This window comes from Sorex fumeus, unplaced genomic scaffold, assembly GCF_029834395.1.
Source record: "Sorex fumeus unplaced genomic scaffold, SorFum_2.1 ptg000265l, whole genome shotgun sequence".
NCBI lineage: Eukaryota > Metazoa > Chordata > Mammalia > Eulipotyphla > Soricidae > Sorex > Sorex fumeus.
Genome location: NW_026606322.1, coordinates 9,848,033 through 9,868,317, shown reverse-complemented (window position 1 = coordinate 9,868,317; position 20,285 = coordinate 9,848,033). Strand labels below are relative to the sequence as shown.

Sequence of the window (20,285 nt, the reverse complement as noted above, 5' to 3'; positions counted from 1 at the left end):
CGTACCTTTCCTTTACCTCAGATCAGCTTCCCTGCAACTTTCCAGGTTCTCTCCATCTTAGAGATCTTGCAATTTGCACTCAAAATACTTCTATGATGACTATTATTTTGTTCCTCTGCCTATTGTCTTATCACATGATCGAGCTATCCTCAGGATTGGAGAGTGACACTCCCCTATATGAATTAATGTACTTGATGTCCCAAATCATCAAAGAGCCTTTATGTTCTAGAGAGGCTCTCTGACAAAGCAACTAGTCAGAAGCTGTTGATTAGCTCTGAAATGGACCCTGAAGAAAACCTTCCTCAATCGAGGACAATTACAATCCCAGCCAGTCTCAGGCAATCAAATGTAGAGTGCCTGGTCTTCAAAGGCTTTGCTTTCCTTTGTCTTCTCAGTGTTCAGGGAATCTGGAAGCTAGATTCTGGTAGGAGGCTCTGTAACCCTTCTAGTCTAGGGGCTGATAAAGGGAAAGATAAACCGGGATCCAAACGGGGTGGACTAATACTCATCCTATATGCATTATCCTTGCTGGACTCTCTGCTTCTTGTACACCTAACCTAAAGTTCGTATCATCAAAAGAGTATCCAGAATCCATGATGTGTATAGAGGTAGGTTCTTCCTCAGGATAAAGAAACAGAGCTCCAAAAAGAAAAAAATTGTAAGTCTACAACTGTACCTCATGGTGTTTCACTAATAAAAATTAAAAAAAAAAAGAAATAGAGCTCCCTCCATTTTTAATATTATAACTTAGGTTGTTAAGACAGTGTTAAACATATACACAATGGAGTACTCCCTAGTTGTAAGAAAAGAGGAAATCATAAAATTTGCTCCATGGATGGAGCTAGAGAATGTCATGTTAAATGAAGTCAGTCAGAGGGAGAGGGACAGAAATACTGGGTATACATTCTCCATGCTGGAGCGATAGCACAGCGATAGGGCGTTTGCCTTGCACGCAGCCAACATGGCCGACCTGAGTTTGATTCCTCCGCCCCTCTCTGAGAGCCCGGCAAGCTACCGAGAGTATCTCGCCCGCACACCAGAGCCTGGCAAGCTCCCCGTGATGTATTCAATATGCCAAACACAGTAACAAGAAGTCTCACAATAGAGACGTTACTGGGCCAGCTCGAGCAAATCGATGAACAATGGGACGACTGTGACTGTGACTGACATTCTCCATAATTACCACATTTGATGGGGTTCAGATAGCAGGCAACAAATCATAGAGGGAAATAGATATATATGCATGTATACATATTTTCAGATATAGATAGCAAAGCTCACATCACCCAGACCTTAACTACTGCACTGCACTGTCCTCCCCTTGTTTATCGATTGGCTCGAGCGGGTCCAGTAACGTCTCCATTGTGACGTGTTTGGCAGACCAAATACGTCACAGGTAGCTTGCCAGGCTTTGCTGTGCGGGTGAGATACTCTCAGTAGCTTGCCGGGCTCTCTGAGAGGGGCGGAGGAATGGAACTCAGTCAGCCGGCTCGGCCGCTTGCAAGGCAAATGCCCTACCTGCTGTGCTATTGCTCCAGCCCACCTTAACAACATGTTAGTGATATCCTATAGAATGTCTTAATGGCTCCTGCCAAAATAGAACAATCTTCACACTGTTTCCTATACAAACACTTTTTTGTAAGCATGTTCAGCAGTTCTTCATAACAGACAATATGAACTATATTATTTCGGCTGTGTTTTGGGACAGGGCTTGGGACTTGGGATAGAAACATTCTGAATTTGATAATGGGCAAGTGGTATTGGTATTGGTGTTTGAATCACTGTATGATTGTCATCCTTTTGTTCATTGATTTCCTCGAGCAGGCACCAGTAAGTCTCCTTCATCCTAGCCCTGAGATTTTAGAAAGTGCCACATTCGAGGCACTTTTAGGGTCAGGAGAATGACATCCATCATTGTTACTGGTTTTTGGCATACTGAATATGCCATGGGGAGTTTGCCAGACTCTGCCGTGTGAGCAAGATACTTTCAGTAGCCTGCCAGATTCTCCAGAATATTGAATGTAAACATTGTGAACTAACTTATAAAATTAAAAAAATGTTAAAAAAAGTAATGTGGAGTTCATGCCCAATTCAATCAGATTAATCAATGGCTGAATAAATAGCAGTGCTCCTACATTATAAAAAAAAAGAAAGAAAAAAAGAAATATTGGGTACAATCTCTATTTGCGGGTATGTGGTGAAGGAACACTCATTCACTGCCTGGCTTCATACTTTCTTACAATGGCATCGTATTCCATTGTGTATATATTCCTCCATTTCTCGGTCTATTCATCTGTTGTTGGACATTTGGGTTGTTCCCATAATGTGGTGTTTGCACTATAATGAACAAAGGCATGTCCTTTCAAATGAATGTTCCTATGTTTGGGGGTAAATATCAATAAGTGGTAGAACATATTATTTAATAAGTTTGCATCTAGCATGCTAGGGGCCACACCTGAATGTGCTCAGGGCCAAGATGGTGTGCCAGGATTTGAACCAGGGCAACAGCTGCAGCTGCATGCTAGACAAGCCCCTCAAACTTTGCATGCTCTCTCTGGTCCCAGAAGTGTGCGTGTGTGTTTGTGTTTAATTGCAATATTTACTATATATGTATATATATACATATATATATATTTTTAGCTTTTTGGGTCACACCCACCGACGCACAGGAGTTACTCCTGGCTCTGCATTCAGCCTAGCTCTGCACTCCGGAATCACTCCCTGTGGTGCTCGGGGGACCATATGGGATGCTGGGAATCCAATCCAGGTCGGCCGCATGCAAGGCAAACGCTCTACCCACTGTGCTATCACTCCAGCCCCTACTTTCAATATCTTTAAAAGAACTCTGGTGTTCAACCAAAGGCACCGTCTTCTTCTAGAGGACCAACCCAGCCGTTGGTTTTTCTGGCCCTTGTCCAGAGCCTCTCCTGCACCGACCAGTCCCCAGGACTGGGTCCATGTCACCTTCCGAGTTCTCTGCTTCTCCCTGCCTCTGTTAAGAAACTTGCCTGTTTTTTAACAGCCAAGTGCATTGTAATTCAGCAAGCTTGAGAAAGCCTGCAATAGGGAATATTTTCATGTTAGATATTCTTGCTAATTTGGGCTAGAAGTGAGAGACAAGTCTGCATTTTCCATCGCTACATTATTTTTTGTCCTTATTCTTATTTAAACATGATGGAACTTTGAGAATAAACAAGGACCCCAAATTTGCTTCCAGGTTTTTTTTTTCCCCCTCGTTCTAGGAAGCGTGCCCTAGGCGACAGACACAGAGGCTGTTCCAGAATTGGCCATCGGAGGGCACCCGAAGGCAGCAAGAACTCGCCCAGCGCCAAGGGGTGAGAAGTTCACGGCTCACCTGGAGGCTCTCCAAGCTCGGTGGGGAGACCACGGAGGGGGAGAGTCAGCCCTCTCGGTTCCTGGACCCCTGCAGGGCCCCCGATTTCTCTCTTTCAAGTAGGCTGCTCAATCTTAGAGGATGCAACCGCGCTTGCAAAGCCCAGGGACGGGCTTGGGTGCCAGCGGGAAGCGCTACCCCTGGGCCTCAGCCGGGGGCCGGTTGGAGGGGTGGGTGGCACCACCTCCACTGCCCTTGCCAGGCCTCGGTTTGAGAGCTGCTTGGCAGGAACTCCACGCTGCCTGACCCATCATTCCTTCCTAGACTTGGAGCTCCCAGCTCTTGGGGGCTCCTTCGGTGGGGAGGCTGGACCACTTGCTCTGGGTTCAAACCCAAGACCGCATCTCCCAGCTCTGCACCCACCTCCCTGGCTGTGGGCTGGAGGCTGGATCTCTCTGTATTTGACTCCTCACCTGTACGATGCGGACAGTGGTTCAGCCAAGGAGGGAGGTTATCTCTGGGAAGTTATTTTTTTTTTTCTTTTTGGATCACACCCACCCAGGGGTGCACAGGGGTTGCACTAGGGAATTAATCCATTAATCCTGGTGTTTCTCAGGGTACCATATGGGATGCTGAGATCGAACCCGGGTTGGCCACGTGCAAGGCAAATGTCCTACCGGCTGTGCTATGGCTCCAGCCCCACTGGGAAGTTTTTTTTTTTTTTTTTTTTTTTTTTTTTTTTTTTTTTTTTTTTTTAGCACAGTAACTGACACCTACCAGCCATGTGAAGAGTAAGGCAACTGATACTACTATTATTGTCATTACTATTGTGCGAGCACAAAGGCTCTGTGGATGGTTCATCTCTGTGAGTTTATGGTGGGTACTTGCACTTATCCCTGATTATCAATAGATTTATTTGTCAATTGTCAGTATATTTATTTATGGTACTTGCCCCATGCCAGTTGACTGTTGGAAGTGCTTCACAAACATCACTGTCACTGTCACTGTCCTCCTGTTGTTTATCGATTTTGCTCTAGCGGGCCCAGTAACATTGTGAGACTTGTTACTGTGTTTGGCATATCGAATATGACACGAGTAGCTTGCCAGGCTTTTCCGTGTAGGCGAGATACTCTTGGTAGCTTGCCAGGCTCTCTGAGAGGGGCGGAGGAATCGAACTCGGGTTGGCAATGCTGGCTGCGTGCAAGGCAAATGCTCTACCCGCTGTGCTATTGCTCCAGCTCTTCGCAAACATCAACTCATGCATTTCTCTGAGGCCCAGAGAAGTGGATTGCTATGCCCAAGGTTGTGTTGCAATTCAATCCAGGCCTTATAATGAGGCTGAGGAGCATCAGACCCAGGACAGATGCTCCTAGTGAGACAAGTTGGTGTGCTATACAGAAGGGGCTGGCCAGATCCTCACCCCGTGCTGCCTGCTTGTGGTCTGGGCAAGCTCTCGGCATGCTTTACCTATACAATGGGGACAAGACCCGTGCTCTGTCAGGGTATCATGAGGGTTAGCAACAATGAAAAGACGCATGTGTGATACCTAGTGCATTCTTAGGAAATGATTTATGTTGTTGCTTTGATTTTTATTTAGGTATTTGTTTATTTTTGGCTTTTAGGCCATACCCTGTGGGCGCTCAAGCCAGCCATAAGCAAAGCAAACTCCCTTCCTGCTTTACCATCTCTCTGCCCTTGTAGTTCCTTTTAGATTTCATGCCAATCTGGATGGGCGGCGAAAGAGCCCAGACATGGAAGGAACGGGGATGTCTTTCTGCCCAAGATGTTTGTGGAACCCTATAAAAGCAGGTCACCTTCCTTTCCTCCCTCCCTCCCTCCCTCCCTCCCTCCCCCCCTCCCTCCCACTCTCCCTTCCTCCCTCCCTTCCTTCCTTCCTGCTTGTGGTCTGGGCAAGGTCTCTTCCTTCCTTCCTTCCTTCCTTCCTTCCTTCCTTCCTTCCTTCCTCCCTTCCCCTTCCCCCTCCCTCCCTTCTCTTTCTCTCCCTCCCTCCCTCCCTCCCTCCCTCCCTCCCTCCCTCCCTCCTTCCCTCCCTCCCTCCCTCCCTCCCTCCCTCCCTATCCCTCCTTCCTTTCCATCCTTCTTTCCTTCCTTTTCTTCTTCCGTCTTTCCCTCCCTTCTTCCCTTCTCTCTCTTTCTCCCTCCCCATTCTTCTATTTTTGATTTCAGTCCACAGTCACCTATGCTCAGGGCTTACTCCTGGCTCCGAGCTCAGGGATCACTCCTGCTGGACTTGTGGGACCATCTGGGGTGCCCAAGGCTCAAACATGGGTTGGCCGTGTGCAAGGCAAGCACCCCACCTGCTGTACTATCTCTCTGGCCTCAGCACCTACCACTGCTACACAAAGGAGCCAACTAGGATGCGCCCTCTGTGACTGACCATAGACTGTCATTATACTGACATTCTCAGGATTCTAGCAGAATCCCACCACCTCCTGGGAGTTCATCCTTGGGTGGGAGGTGTTCTTGGGGGGAAGGGATTAGGGTGCCTCCAGGGGAAGCTGGAAGGGGGAAGGAAAGAAACTGTGCTGAGTGGGAGGGCCTGAACCGAACTCCCCTCCTGGGTTTAATGAGCCCAGGAGCTGTGAGGGCTGCTTTTCATCACCTTTTTTTTGGTCAGACAGGGGCTCAATAAATCTTTAGTTCTGCGGACTCCCCTCGTGAAATTGTTGAAGGAGAAAGCTTTTTGCAAAGGGCTGCAAAGCCCTTTGCAAATATAAAGTGCTTATTTAGATGCAAACGAAAAATCCAAGGTGCCTGTGACTCATCTGGTACCTATTGTGCTCTCTGCAAAGGCGCGGAGGCTTGCCTGTGTGATGGGTGCCATTTGAGAGCCACTTAAAGAACTCCCTGGTGAATGAATTTGGTTGCATTATTCCTGGGCTCCTTGCGGAGGACCCTAATTCTCACCATTCGCTCGGTTGTGTCCTCCTCTCAAAGCCACTTTCTCAGCCCTCTCCTCTAGTTAGTTCTGACCCAGGATGTGGTGGGAGGGGGCTGACCCATGGGGGCGGCAAGGAGCCAAGTGGGGTGGGGGCCTGTGCTCCCCCACTTTGCTTTTCCATAAAGAAAAGGAGGCATTAATCCGAGCGTCCAGAGCGATGCCTAAGAATCTAATGACAATAGTATTACTTGCTTTCAAAACCCCTTTTATCATTTCCTTTTCTTTCCTATCTCTTACTCCCCTGTTATTACGGACCAGGGCTTCATGACCAAAAAATGCTGAATCCATTTGGTCAAGTTTGTCAGCTTGGTGACTGGCATTGTGCGGAGACCAAAGGTCTGCATGAATGACTGCATCTGTAATGAATTGACCAGCTCTTTGGCATCCCATGAACAGAATTTAATGCTGTGTACTGCAAACTGCTGTGAAGGATAATGGAGACAGCTTTTCCAAGCCCTATTTTCATTCCTCGAATATGGAGGCTCCATTCGGAGTTTCGGGGAGGACTGGTCTTTTCAGAAATGCAAGCCGAGAAGAGAGCTTCCTTCCCCTGAGGGGTCCGAGGCACAGCTTGTCCCTCATGTACGTGAAGGCAGCTGGGACTTTTCCCAGGCAAGACAGGAGGGGCCAATTCAAGGTTTCTTCTTGTCAAAGAAGTGGAAGTGAAAACGTGTGCGAGGCATCGCTACTGCCAGCAAAATGGTGCTTTTGTGCAGTTCCTGGCCCTTGGGAGGGATCAACCCACAGGCTCACTCTAAGCCACCTGTGTGAGTGTGAGTATAGAGAAGGCAGACTCAGGAGAAAAGAGGATGGCAAGGAGAAGGCTGAGAACGGTTGTCCCAGAGCCTCTCGGAGTCTCAGAGGTCTTCTTCAGGGGAGGGGATTCCCCTGTTCTCTCAAGTCCTTTCTGAGATAAGGTTGGGCTACTTTCAGGCAGGCAGTTCCTCGGATATTGCCCAACGTTCCGTTCCTGGTCCAGCATGGAGAATCATAAGTGATAAGGAAGTAATATTAGTCTAAGAATTTGAGGTGGTGGAAGTGATAATCGGGCAAACCTGATGTAGCGCTTTACTTCTGTAAATAGAATATATTCCTGAGAGCATGTATGAATTGTTCAAAAATAACACAGAAGAATGAAATGTTCCCAGAGAGCTAGAAATATTATAAAAACTCTTTCACTTCTTTCTGTTTGCTTTTGGGTCATACCCAGTGATGCGCAGGGCTTGCTCCTGGCTCCGTACTCAGGAACTACTCTTGGTGGTGCTTGGGGGATCATATGGGATTCCAAGGACCGAACCCAAGTAGGCTGCATACAAGGAAAGCACCCTACCACTGTCCTGTGGCTCTGCCCTAAATCCCTTCAGTTTTTGACAGTTTTATCAATTTTATATATTTTTTTATCAAAAATACTTTTTGACAGTATTTATTCTTTCATTCACAATATACAATTCAGTATTTTTATGGCTATATTTACAATTAAACAATAATATCCCTTTATTCTTAAACACACTTTCAAGGCATTAGTGACAGCATCACGGGCACAATATTGAAACTTCCTTCTCATCCAATCAAGTGATAAAAGTCAAAAGACTCTAAAGTTGACTGGCTGGTTTGTAGTATAGGATAGGATTTTTGTGTTCACATTTTGGTTCTTCTGAATTGCCAGCTCACATGAAAAGAATTTTAACACATTGATGGTGCGTGCCACCGGTAGCTCACATTTGGATATAACTTAACACAAATTGCAGTGCTAGCATCAAAGTGTTGATTCCTGCTCTAGAGGGCAGAACCCTGGGCCCTCTGAGCACTGAACACAGGGAAGTGCAAGAGGACCTACATTAGGCTTCCCAGCAAAAAACAGACTAGAGGTGCCATAGCTCTGTAATTTTTTTAAAAATTGAATTAAATTAATTTTTTTTGGTTTTTTAGCCATAACTGGCAATGCTCAGGACTTATTACTGGTTTTGTGCCCAGGGAATTTATACTCCTGCTGGTGCCAAGAATGGATCCAGGGCCAACCATGTGCAAGGCAGACAGGTTAATTTCTATACTATCCCTATGGCTGGAGCGATAGCACAGTGGTAGGGCGTCTGCCTTACAAGTGGCCAACATGGCCAACCTGAGTTCGATTCCTCCGCCCCTCTTGGAGAGCCTGGCAAGCTACCGAGAGTATCTCGCCCGCACGGCAGAGCCTGGCAAGCTCCCCGTGACGTATCTGATATGCCAAACACAGTAACAACAAAGTCTCCAATGGAGACATTACTGGGCCCGCTCAAGCAAATCGATGAACAACGGGAGGGCCTCTACCTTTACCTTTTATCCCTATACTACCTCAGCAGAGTTTAAAAGCTCTTGCTTGTTAAGCATAAGGCTACAAGTTCAGTTTTTACTGTCACTGAGCTTCAGTAAAAGGACAAAAAGAAGTTAAGAGGTTCAGATGAAATCAAACTGTAGAAATGAAGAAGGACTTGATGGGAAAAGATGGATGTGACAGATCCTGGTGCAGAAGGAAATAGCGCATCCTTTAAAAAAAGAGGATGCTGGAGATTGTATTATGGAAAATTTTTAATACTACACTGTGAAGGGCATTTGCGTTTTTGTTACACAGGTCAAGGGGATTCTGTAAATTTTGAGAACCTTTGAGAAGGTCTAGATTTTGAATGGCTTTTGGGGGAATATTTCTCAGCGTGGTGGGAAGGGCTAGCTAGGAGTCTGTAGTGGATATTCAAGAGAGCGGTCATAGGAGACTAAAATAAGCAGAATCACTATGAAAGAAAAGGTTGGGGGAAGCCTTGGGGCAGAGGGAAGGTGGCAGAAAAAGAGTTTATAAGCTTGGGTATGGTGTGGAGAAAGAGAGAAGAGTTAAGAAAAATCTATACATCCCAGAATCACGATGTTGCCAATAGACTATCAAGTGAAGATGATCTGGTGCTTTAAATTATTTGTTTTTTTTAGAATTTTTGCCTTGTTGAAAACAATGGGATATCCAGGCAGGAATATGGTCTGGATCTCATGGGAGAAATTAAGGTATATATGAAGATTTGAGAAGGCTTTGCTCAAAGTCTCAGATTATTAACTTCAAGTCAGATAGACATTGAAATCCTGTACTGCCCCATGGTATTGTGTGATTTTGGACAAATTTCTTAGTTGTCTGAGAAGCTAGAAGTGGCGATAGTAAGAGTTTAATAGTTCCTAATAGTGGTTTATGAAGATGAAATGGATCACTTTGTGTCTGAAGTAGGCAGGCAGATAGACAGGGAAAGGCCCCATGACAATAAAACTTCTAGAGAAGAAAGTCACCAGAATTTACAATGAAGTTTCTGGGAAGTAAAAGTCCTAAGGTCAACCAAGACCTGAGAAAGATCCTTCAGCAACGGACCCTAAGGAGATCGAACCCTCCTCATGAAGGAACTTCCTCAAATGCCCTCGGACACCTCCCTTAACCTGGTTAACTTTTGCAATTCAGCCCAGAGAAGACTCCAGAACATTCCAGACCAAGACAACCCCAGAAGATACCCATAATAAAAGCCAGCCCAAGAGCCCAACCAAAGCTTCTTTGCCCTTGGAGAAGCCTACGCTCTACGCTCTGCACTCTCCCTTGTGCATGTCTCTCTCTCTCTCTCTCTCTCTCTCTCTCTCTCCCTGCCACACCTTCAAAAACCCGGGAATAAAATCTTCTACTTCACTGATCATCTACTTCTGAAATTCTTTTTCTGCAAGGCGAGACAAGGACCCCCAAAAGCTGGATAAGGCCTGCGACTGGCTTCTCCTTTCCTGCAAAGAGCAAATCCTCACTCCAACCTGAGTGCGTGGCTCCCTGAGAAATTGGGTGGCGGGGATCAACTCCTGTACCTAGAAGACAAAGTGGTCTGCTGTGACCTGATGGTCATCTGGTGGGGCAGGTGTGGCTGGGACCTGTGCTGAGCAGAGGCTCATCGAAGACTTTACCAGTCATAGTCTTCCCAGTGGGTCCTGGGTGGCAGAGGTGGATTGGGAGAAGGTGACCATCTTCCTCTCTTCCCACCTCACGTAAGCCACCCCTGAGGTCCACCACCATCATGTGAAAGCCTTAATACAACCAATACATTCTCCATAATGATAAACTTTATTGGGTTCATATGTTAGATTCTGATTCTCCATAATGATAAACTTTATTGGGTTCATATGTTAGACTCTGAAGTAGATGGTTGATACTTTGATACTTCTAGGAGAAAGGATGTAGAAAGAGAAGAGGTAGAGGAAGAGAGACTGAGAGCGAGAGCGAGAGCGAGAGAGAGAGAGAGAGAGAGACAGAGGCTCTGAGAGATCAAAGATCTTCACTAGCAACAGAGACCACCAACTAGACAAAAAACTCCTTCCCAGGCCTCTCTGGGGCCATGGGGATGGTCAAGGAAGCCATGTCTAATCTCAGTCTCAGGCAGGAAAAAGGGGAAACAGAAACAAAGAGAGAAGTGAGGGGCAGTGAAGTTCAGAGTCAGGGCAATGTCCTCTTAGGGTCAGAAAATATTGTTCTGGGTGGACATCTACGAGCCGTTCAAAATTACAAACATGTAACCCAAAAGCGTTTTAATAAAAGATGATTCTTGGCTTGTTTTCCTAAAGCTCTAAGAAGGAATCAGTCAATACAGCCATACTTAGGAAAATTACCTTGCCCCCCCTGCCGAGGCTCTCCTCTCTCCCTCTGGCAAATACTGCCAATGCTTTTCTCCTGTCTCCCCTTCCTCCCTGTCACCAGAACCAAACAATAATAAGAAGAAAATTTCCTTCCGAACCCTGTCAGCTCACCTTTCATCCTTGTCCTCCTCCCTCTTTTGCTCCCAATTAGGAATCACAAAAACCCCAAAGGATGGTGGAAAAACAAAAACAGAATCCTCTCTAAGGGCCTGGGGGAAAGGAAAGGCTAGGAGAGCTCTGGTATAATTATTTTTCCTCTGTCACAGTGGTTTCTTTTCAATTGCAAAGCAAAGTAGAAAAGAAAAAGCGGAAAGAAAATGTCCCATTGTTAAGTTCTAACTTGGCAGTGACCCCAGTGCCCTCAAATGCGAAGCCCAAGCCTCAGAGATGGCTGAACAGCTTCCTTCTGTCCTGATTACTCTCAGCACTCAGCACCCTTTCCCAAGCTTGGAAGGAGAAGCATGGTCCTACCTGTCAATGCTGATGGCGCAGAGGTTCAGGATACTGGCCGTACACATCATGACATCCAGGGTGACGAAAACATCGCAGCAAACGCGGCTGAACTTCCACACTCCGCCAGTCACCTGGTAACCAGAAACTAGAACGTTAGTTTCCTTAAGAAGTGGGGAATCATGTTCGGGCTATAGTCTACTTTCAGCCGGCGTCTCCCATCCCAAGCAGGCCCTCTTAGCACCCTTTCCTTGGTGGTCCCTTCTCTATCTGAGCTGTCTTTCCCCCCCAGCATGTGAGGCCAGCTTCTAAGCTGTGGAGTAATCCTCCTGGTACTTATCTCTACTATTCTTGGGTGTTAGTCTCCCATTCTGTTACTTTATATTCCACAAAGGAGTACAATCTTTCTATGTCTGCCCCTCTCTTTCTGACTCATTTCACTTAACATGACGGGGTGGGGGTGGTGGGAGGGACTATTGGTGATGGAAAATGGATGCCGGCGGAGGGATGGGTACTTGATCATTGTATGACTGACATATAGGCACGAAAGTTTGTAAGTCTATAACTGTACCCCGCTGTGATTCACTAATAAAAAATTAAAAAAAAAAAAGAAGCGGGGAAAATGGATCAATGATCTACTGCCTATTGGAGGAGTAAGAGCAGCACTGTCCTCCGATTGTTCATAGATTTGCTCGGAGGGCACCAGAAAAGTCTCTCAACAAATTGTGAGACTTGTTGTTATTGTTTTTGGCATATCAAATACGTCATGGGTAGCTTGCCAGGCTTTGTCGTGCGGGCAAGATACTCTTGGTAGCTTGCCGGGCTCTCTGAAAGGGGCAGAGGAATTGTACCTGGGTTGGCTGCATGCAAGGCCCTACCCGCTGTGCTGTCGCTCCAGCCCCAAAAAGTAAGAGTAGAAGTAATAATGTTTGGAGTGCCTAACAGATACCTAGAGAATCTCCCACCCAATAGTGCCACTTATTTGCAAGCTAGATGTGGAGGGAGTGCCAGGCTACCTGGTCATCCAAAGAAAGACAGAAGCACATAACATGTGCTGGAAGGGCATATTCCAAATCAGTTTGTCCAGTGTTTCTCAAAGTGTGGTCCATGGTGTGTATTCACTAAAGTGTCAATGTTTGATGGTTCCCCTAGACCTACTGAGTCAGACTCTCTGGATCAGAGACCCATGAGTCTTTATTTCCAAGAAAATGCCTCATCACTCCAAGGTTTGCGTATCACTGATCTAGTTCAAACTCAATAGGTCAGTAAAACTTCTTGTGTGTTAGTGATTTGCACACAGATGCACAATTAAATGATTCCAGATATGTGTGCTAGGCCAAAACCTTCTTTTTAGTCACCCCCTGGCCCTGCTCCAGTGGATAAAGCACCATCTTCCCAGGAAGTAAGTGGAGAATACAATTTTCATTATTCCTATCAGCAAAATGAAAAAAATCTCTCCAGTTGCTGGTTTCAAAGCCCAGGAGCATCCTGGAACACCATTTATCGCCATTTACTAGATTCAATCTGTGTCACTGCCCTTGTCTTTGACACTCAGGTTCCAATCATTAAGCGATGGAGAGGCTGGGCCCATGGCATGGGAAGGAAGGTTGAGTTCTCTCTGGCACACTCAGGATCAGAAACGAGAGTTCTGACCTTATGCAATGACGCATATTCTAATTTGTTCCAAGTAATATTTGCAAGGAGTCAGGAATTTAGATCTCTTGTATTCTAGCACATTTCTATTTCACTTGACAAATTTTTTTTACATAGCCTCATTGAACCAGAGAGCTGTCTCAGAGCCATCATCAATCTCTGAGTGTCCAAGCACTGTTCTTGCCCCCCGCCGGCCAGGCTTTCTGCCCAGGGGGCTGCCTTCGAGAACTCCGGTTCTCATGGAAAGACTGGTGAGATTGTGTCTGACTGTGGTTGGATGTGTATATTCCTGCTGGGATATAAGCTCTACAGCTACTAAAGAGCAAATAAAAAATAAATGCAATTGTCTCCAAATTAGAATCTCCAGGGAAAGTGTTGTCCAAATGGTGTGTGCAGGGCCAGAGAGAGCTCAGCGGGTGAGGTCGTTGCCTTGCATATTGAAGATCCTGGGTCCAGTCCTGGCTCAGCATGTGGCTCCACACCCAGCCCTGCCAAGCGTGATCTCTAAGGATCATTGAGTGGCCCAGAAAGCAAACAGTGTAGGAGAGGCCTTAAGACTCCTCTCTCTAGTTTCTTTCCCCCAAGAACCTCATTACATGACCCTTGCCTGTTATTGCACCAAAAAAAGTTGGAAGGTTGGATAGACTTCTCAGTCCTTAAGAATGGCCTTCACTTTGGATTTATTTCCTCTTCACGTCTCATTTCATCTCTATTTCTGATCTTCTCCAGACTCTATTTTGAGAAACTCTGATAAAAGGTATTTTTATTTATTTATTTAATGGTTCCAGGTTTTACTCAAGTATTTAATCCATTTGAGTCAATTTTCATATATGACATAAGATAAGGGTTCAGTTTCATTACTTCACATGTGACTGTCCAGTTTTCCCAGGACTATTGCTGAATAAATTTTTCCCCTTTGTATTAGTTCCACCTTTGTGTGGCCATTATTGTTTGGGTTCATTTCTGGGATTTTTATTTTGATCTCTTCATCTATCTTCATTTTCATATTAGTTCCAATTGCTATTGCTTTTTCATATAGCTTGAAATTTTCTTTTCTTTTTTTTTAAATTTTTAAAAAATTTTTATTAGTGAGACACCATGAGGCACAGTTGTAGACTTACAAATTTAAAGGTATTTTGCTTTAAAGCAAAAACAAGAGGCTCAAACCAATGAAGTCAGTTGCTTTTGTTCATTACATTGTGGATTTACTTTTTAATTTTCCAGTTCGACCATTAAACTCTGCGTAAATAAAGGAATAATGGGGATTTATAGATATTCGGAGAATGAAAAACCTTTGGGGGCAAGAGTAATAGTACAACAGGTTGGGCACTTCCTTGCACAGGCCTAGGCCAGCTTTATCCACCACTTAATATTGTCCCCCTTGCCTGCCAGGAGTGATTTCCTGAGTGCAGAACCATGAGTGATTTATTTTTGTATTATTTATTTATGTTAGATTAATTTATTAATTTATTTTATATTTTACAGTAATTTATTTTTTACATTGAGGGAAAAACTTTCCACCCTTCAAAATGGTAAATGCCATTAAGACTCACCAAGACTTAATATTTTGGAATTATCATATATAAAAACAAATGTGATCAACACATTAAAAAGGGGGAGGGACTAAAATATTATTAAAATTAATAACGTTAAATAAAATTAATAAAATCTGATAAAAATATATATTTGTAAAAGGATAATTTTTTCTAGAGTTTTTAGCATTCTAGATGTCTAGAATTCCAGTTTTCAGACTTTTAAAAATTAATTACTGAAATAAGAAATTTCACTGGAGGAATTGAACATAATTAGACAAAGTAAAAAAAGTACCACCTTGAATATGTATTTTGGTGAGATATACACTAGGAAGCTCCAGCTTATGCCGAGTGCCCATTTGTTTATCTATCCATCCAGCAATTACTTATGAAGCTCCTAATAATTCATAGAAGAAAGCTATATTATGTTTTTAAAATTTTTTTAATGTTTTAAAAAAAATGTTTTAAACATTTCTATCGTTTGTTCTCCAAAACTTTAGCTTCTAACAGTGCCTGTGGACATTCAGAGAGACTGTATTTTTCCATTAGTTTTTTTTTTTTTACTGTATGTATTCAAAACTTTTTGGGGACAAATTTACATTTATTTGGTAGGGGAATAAATAACTGTTCCCCTAAACTCTAGAGGAGCAGGGGCTTGATTTATTGGCTGCCGAATCTCTGGCCCCTAAAGCAATGACCTGGCATGCTTTAGGATGTGTTGTGAATGACTGAATAGTCTTTGACATAATATGCATTGATACTAATAATTGGTATGAATCGAATGCTTTCTATGTGCCTGGTGTTCTGCATAGTATTTCACATACATAGATTATATTTTCAGTTATAACCCCATGAGAGGGAAACTTTTACAACTTCACTGCAGAGAAAGAGAATAAAATTTGTAGAGGTTAAGTATCGTCAAGGTGGTATGTCTAGTGGAGGCAGTAGGAGTACCCTACTCAGGGAAGTGTCAAACCAGGGCGGCTTCTGAAGAGAAAGATGAAGTGGGTAGATATAGAGGAAAGAGAAAATTGTGCTCATCCAAAAATTTTTCTCAGACAGTTACCTCCCACTAGGAATGAGACACTCTCTTCCTGATTGCCTTAGTTCCATGGTTAAAAAAAAAAAGCTCAAATAATGTAGTAGTCACTGCTGACTTTGGGGCCTCATGAGAATATACCCCTGGCAGGTTTTTGGGGTACATGGATTTTTTAGCTCCTAGAAGCCAAAACCCTCAAGTTATCTTCTACCTCTGCAGAGCTATCATGACAACCTGTTCTTTCGGATCTCTTTTCTTATCTGATTCTGCCATCAAAATTCTCATTCAAGAGGCTGGGATATGATTTGAGTAGTGGAACATCTATGTAGCATGTTCGAGGCCCTGGGTTTGATCCCCAGCAGTACCGTGTGATCTTCCTGAACACTGCCAGATGAGATGCTGGTGGCCCCTGAATATCGGCATTGCCCCATGTGGCCCTGGTGGCACTCTCTTCCCCTGCAGTCCTGGATCCAAGCACTGATCTGAGTGGCCCCAATGGAAAGATACAAGAGCTGGAGAGACAGTTTAAGTAGAAGAGCACGTGACTAGTATATGTGAGGCCCCGGGTCCATATCTAGCAGAGCACTGTTGGTCTGATCTCTTCAGCATGGCCCTGCTACCCACCACACCCTACCCTAGTACCATTGTGCCTGATCATTGAAGAATCATTTCCTCCATGACAGGCCAAGCATCACTGGGAGTGCCCCAGACCTCCCAGCACAGCTTTTTATTAAAAATAACAGCAAAGCAAATTCCCGTTTTCTCTTTTAATCTCAGCAAAGTGTCAAGATGAAAACAATCCGTTGAGCTGATTAAAGGAAAACTCACTAAGGTGCCACGACCACTTACCCTTCCCTGGAGCTGACTTGTTAAAATGACTCTTTAATTGATGGGCTATGTAATGGGTTATGTTGTTTTTTTTTTACTGGGGAGTCCTTCACACCAAACAACAGTAAGCAATCAATAAAGAACATCAAAGGGCCAAGCACATGGTAAGTTCTCTCATTTACTTCTCTCATTACCTCATAGCCACCCAATGAGATAACTATTAATCCTAAATTATAGGAAATATAGTCTTAGAAGGATTGAGTAATTTGCTTATGATACATAGTAAATAAAAATCATTATTCTGATACTCTATTTTGCCTCTCAAATACCTTGAGAGGTATACAAAAAAATTGCCTTGAGAAGTATACAATTATCTCCATTCTAATGTCATAAGATGAAGATGAGATGGTTTGTATATATCCATCCATCAAGATATTTAATATTTATTGAGTGCCTATAATATGCCTCATACTTTTCTTGACTGGGTGTACTAAAATGAATTAAATATGCTTCTCTTCCTGGGGCCTCAGAATATAGTCTGTGAATGTTAGGGAGAGTAGGGGGAGAATGGAGGAGTTGTGGGGTCAGGAGATATATACTAAGAATATCACAATGACAGTACAGAGATAAGGTGCTTGCCTTGCATAATGCTGACCCTGGTTCTATCCCAGGCATGGCATTTAATTCCCTGAGCACCAGCAGTGGTCATTCCTGAGCACAGATTACTGCTGAGTGTGACCCTAATAACCCCCACAAACAAACAAACAAACACAAATCGAAACGAAAGCCAAAATATGACACAATGTGGTAAGTGCTGACAATGAGTTAAGTACAAAGTGTTGGAATAATGTGAAAGATAAAGTGATTTTTGAAATTATAGCAGAAAAAAAGAGCAAAAATAAAATTCCTGTTGATTTAACGTTCTTTAGAGACATGCTTCTACTTTTCTAGTGAATAAGTCACTTCAGAATTACATAACAGCCAGGTGGTGTTACTCTCACTTGCTAATGAATATAACTAACTAATCCCCTTTGGCAATACAGAAGGTGGGAGTGAGCAAAAGTGTCTTCAGGTACTAAAGTTGGTTATTGATTTTCAACAGACACAGCCTAAGGCAGCATCCCCAAATTTACTGATTATAAGCAGCATTTCCCAAATCACCTGAGGCTCCTGTTAAATGAAGTGATTTTTTAGGCTCCACTCAGAATAATAAGTTATTCCAGCAAATCTTACTGCATGAAGATTTGGAAAAAGAAAGAGTACAACTATTTAGAAATTGTTGTCCCTAAAGCAGGACCCCTTAGTATTCTTTGTTCCATGGATTCCCTTGACTTCGTGGTCTTATCAGAGAAGTTTTTTTTTTTATGTATTAAATTAGTTTATCTTGGAATTTGAAGGGTCATACCCAGCAGTGGTTGGGGATTCCTTTTGATTCTGTGCTCAGCAGTCACTCCTGACAATATCAGGGGACCATGCATGGTATTGGGGATCAAACTGGCATTGGCTTCGTGTAAGGCAAGAGATTTCACCCCTGTATTATCTCTCCATTGCAGAGAATTGTTTTTATGAGCATATGCTAAAATATAATTACATTAGAAGGGATAACATTTATGTTGAAAGACAGTTACCAAAAGTATTTTTCAATATAGGTGTTTATTTACTAATGCACTAAATATTAAGACCCAGTGACATTTCCAAAATGCCCATTATTTCAATGTACTGATAAGTGTAAATGGTATTTCAACATGTCTTCAATAACTATAATGCTCTTTGGAAAAAACAAGTATCTGTAATTTTCATGGTTGCCACCAAGGATTTCTGCTGTGGATTATTTTTATAATCGAGGGAGAGACTAAGTTTCAGCTTAAGGAAAATAAAGAAGTAACTTTATGTCCATCCAAGCTGGTAGCCTCCCCAGATTAGGATATCTGGCTCTGAGCAAAGATTTTTAGTCATTTCTGTGAGATAGCCAAGGAGCAAAGAAGAAATTACTATTCGAATCATTCTAATTTTGTTCGCCACAGTTGAAAACATCTTTTATTTTGAAGAGGGGATTGCAATGCACAATATCATATACCAATAAGGATTTTTCTTTTTTCCTACCCCCAACCCCGAGTTTCCTCATCTGTGAAATGGGTGTGTAACAGATCAGTGAGTAATTCCTAAATGTCAATCTGTAGCAGAAGGTCAACTTGCCACCCTGCTCACACAGTGGGAGTGTTCTGGGGTTCAGGCCTTGCTTAGACTCACAACAGGGACTTTCAGCGGTCTGGAAATTCTGATTTGATAGAATGGTGGTGGATTCAACAGTGTATGTGTTTTTCAAAACTGCTCCCCATAAGAAGGCTTAGTTCACAAGACTGATAAGAATGATGGAAGAGTCTGTTTAAAATATAAACTCTGGGGCCATCCCCAGAGAAGCTCTTCCATGAAGATGTGGCGAGATATTTCTTGTGATTGGATCATGCTTTAGAAACAATGGCAGAAATAATCCCCATGTCCTTCTGGCTTTAGTGATATATCCGATAAAAATTCAGAGTTTGTGTTGGAAGACTGGGTTCGATCCTGAGTGCCGAATGGGTCCCCAAGAATGAGGAGTGGCCCCAAAGCACTGAGCCAGAAGCATTTCCTGAGCATCTCAGGGTATGACTCCCAGTTAAAAACAAAACAAAGCAGAAAAAAGTCCAGAGTTTAGTGAAGAGAATGTAAGAATCTCCTGTTTTTGTTTTCCAGTGGGGAGGTCAAAAACAATAACAACAAGTCTCACAATGGAGATGTTACTGGTGCCCACTTGAGGAAATGGATGAACAATGGGAGGACAGTGCTACAGTACTACAATGGGGAGGTCTTAAATTGCTACGATCTGGCTGTTTTTTAATTTTATGGTGCTAAGGATCAAACCCAGGGCTTCCTACAAGAAAGAGAGGTACACTTCTACTGAATCACAATCCTAGCCTTGGGGTCTTTGGAGCAATAATAAGTCTCCTAATCTTTCTTCTTTTTTAAAAATAATTTCCTTACAAGACTTGAAGGCTCCTCATCCACTCAAACAGTGCGGTTCTTTCTTGTCTTCACTCGCTGACCTGATTATTCTCCCTGGAATTCAGATTTTATTCCTGTCTGACCCGAACCTGGTAGTTTTTACTTGTTGGCATGACTTAACCTTGTTTCTCCTGTCCACACTTTGGATTCTGCATTTAGTATTCTGAGTGCTCCACCCCAGCCCCACTTGGATGCTTATGCTGCTTTTTGACCCTACTACAAGTGCACCAATCGTCACAGGAGCTGCTTAACCAAGTGGAACAGAGTGGGATATTTGTGTTTGGAGAGGGAGCTCCAGTCTATAGCTTTGAAAGCAAGAAATAAAAAACTTGAGCCACTACCCGAGATAGTTTTATTTGCTATGGCACAGAAAAGAGTTTTCTGGAAAATGCTGCAAACTAAATTGAGGAGACAGTCAGAACTGAGCTCCTCTGTGATAATAACCTGCATTTGAATCATGTGACCTTGTTGGCTAGGCATAAGGACAGGGAAAATGGAAGGTTATTAGTGATAGCTCAGATCTTCCCCCCTTTATGTACTGACTGTGCGCCCAGGTCCCTTAGGTGCTTAATGGAGAGATGGTACCGATAAAAGTCACCATGGTGTGTGCTAGCCCACTCTCTTCTTGCTTCTTTGCAATTGTCCTTGGATTCCATGGGCAACTTGAGAGGTCCAAGAATAACATATGCTTAAGTAACTCTTGAATACAGTATGTGTTCTGGAGAAAATTCTTTACCATAAGTCAGTTCAATTAAAGTTCATCTTGACATT

General features: G+C 43.5%; 1 protein-coding gene across 2 annotated transcripts in view; it reads right to left on the bottom strand.

Annotated features, from left to right (window-relative positions):
* The window catches only part of DRD3 (dopamine receptor D3), a 62,600-nt gene that overhangs the window by 26,245 nt on the left and 16,070 nt on the right, over window positions 1-20,285 (bottom strand). For both annotated transcript variants that reach the window (XM_056109411.1, XM_056109412.1), the window contains one exon: window positions 11,442-11,554. In XM_056109411.1, the coding sequence (XP_055965386.1) occupies window positions 11,442-11,554 (113 nt within the window). The remainder of the gene's footprint in view (window positions 1-11,441; window positions 11,555-20,285) is intronic.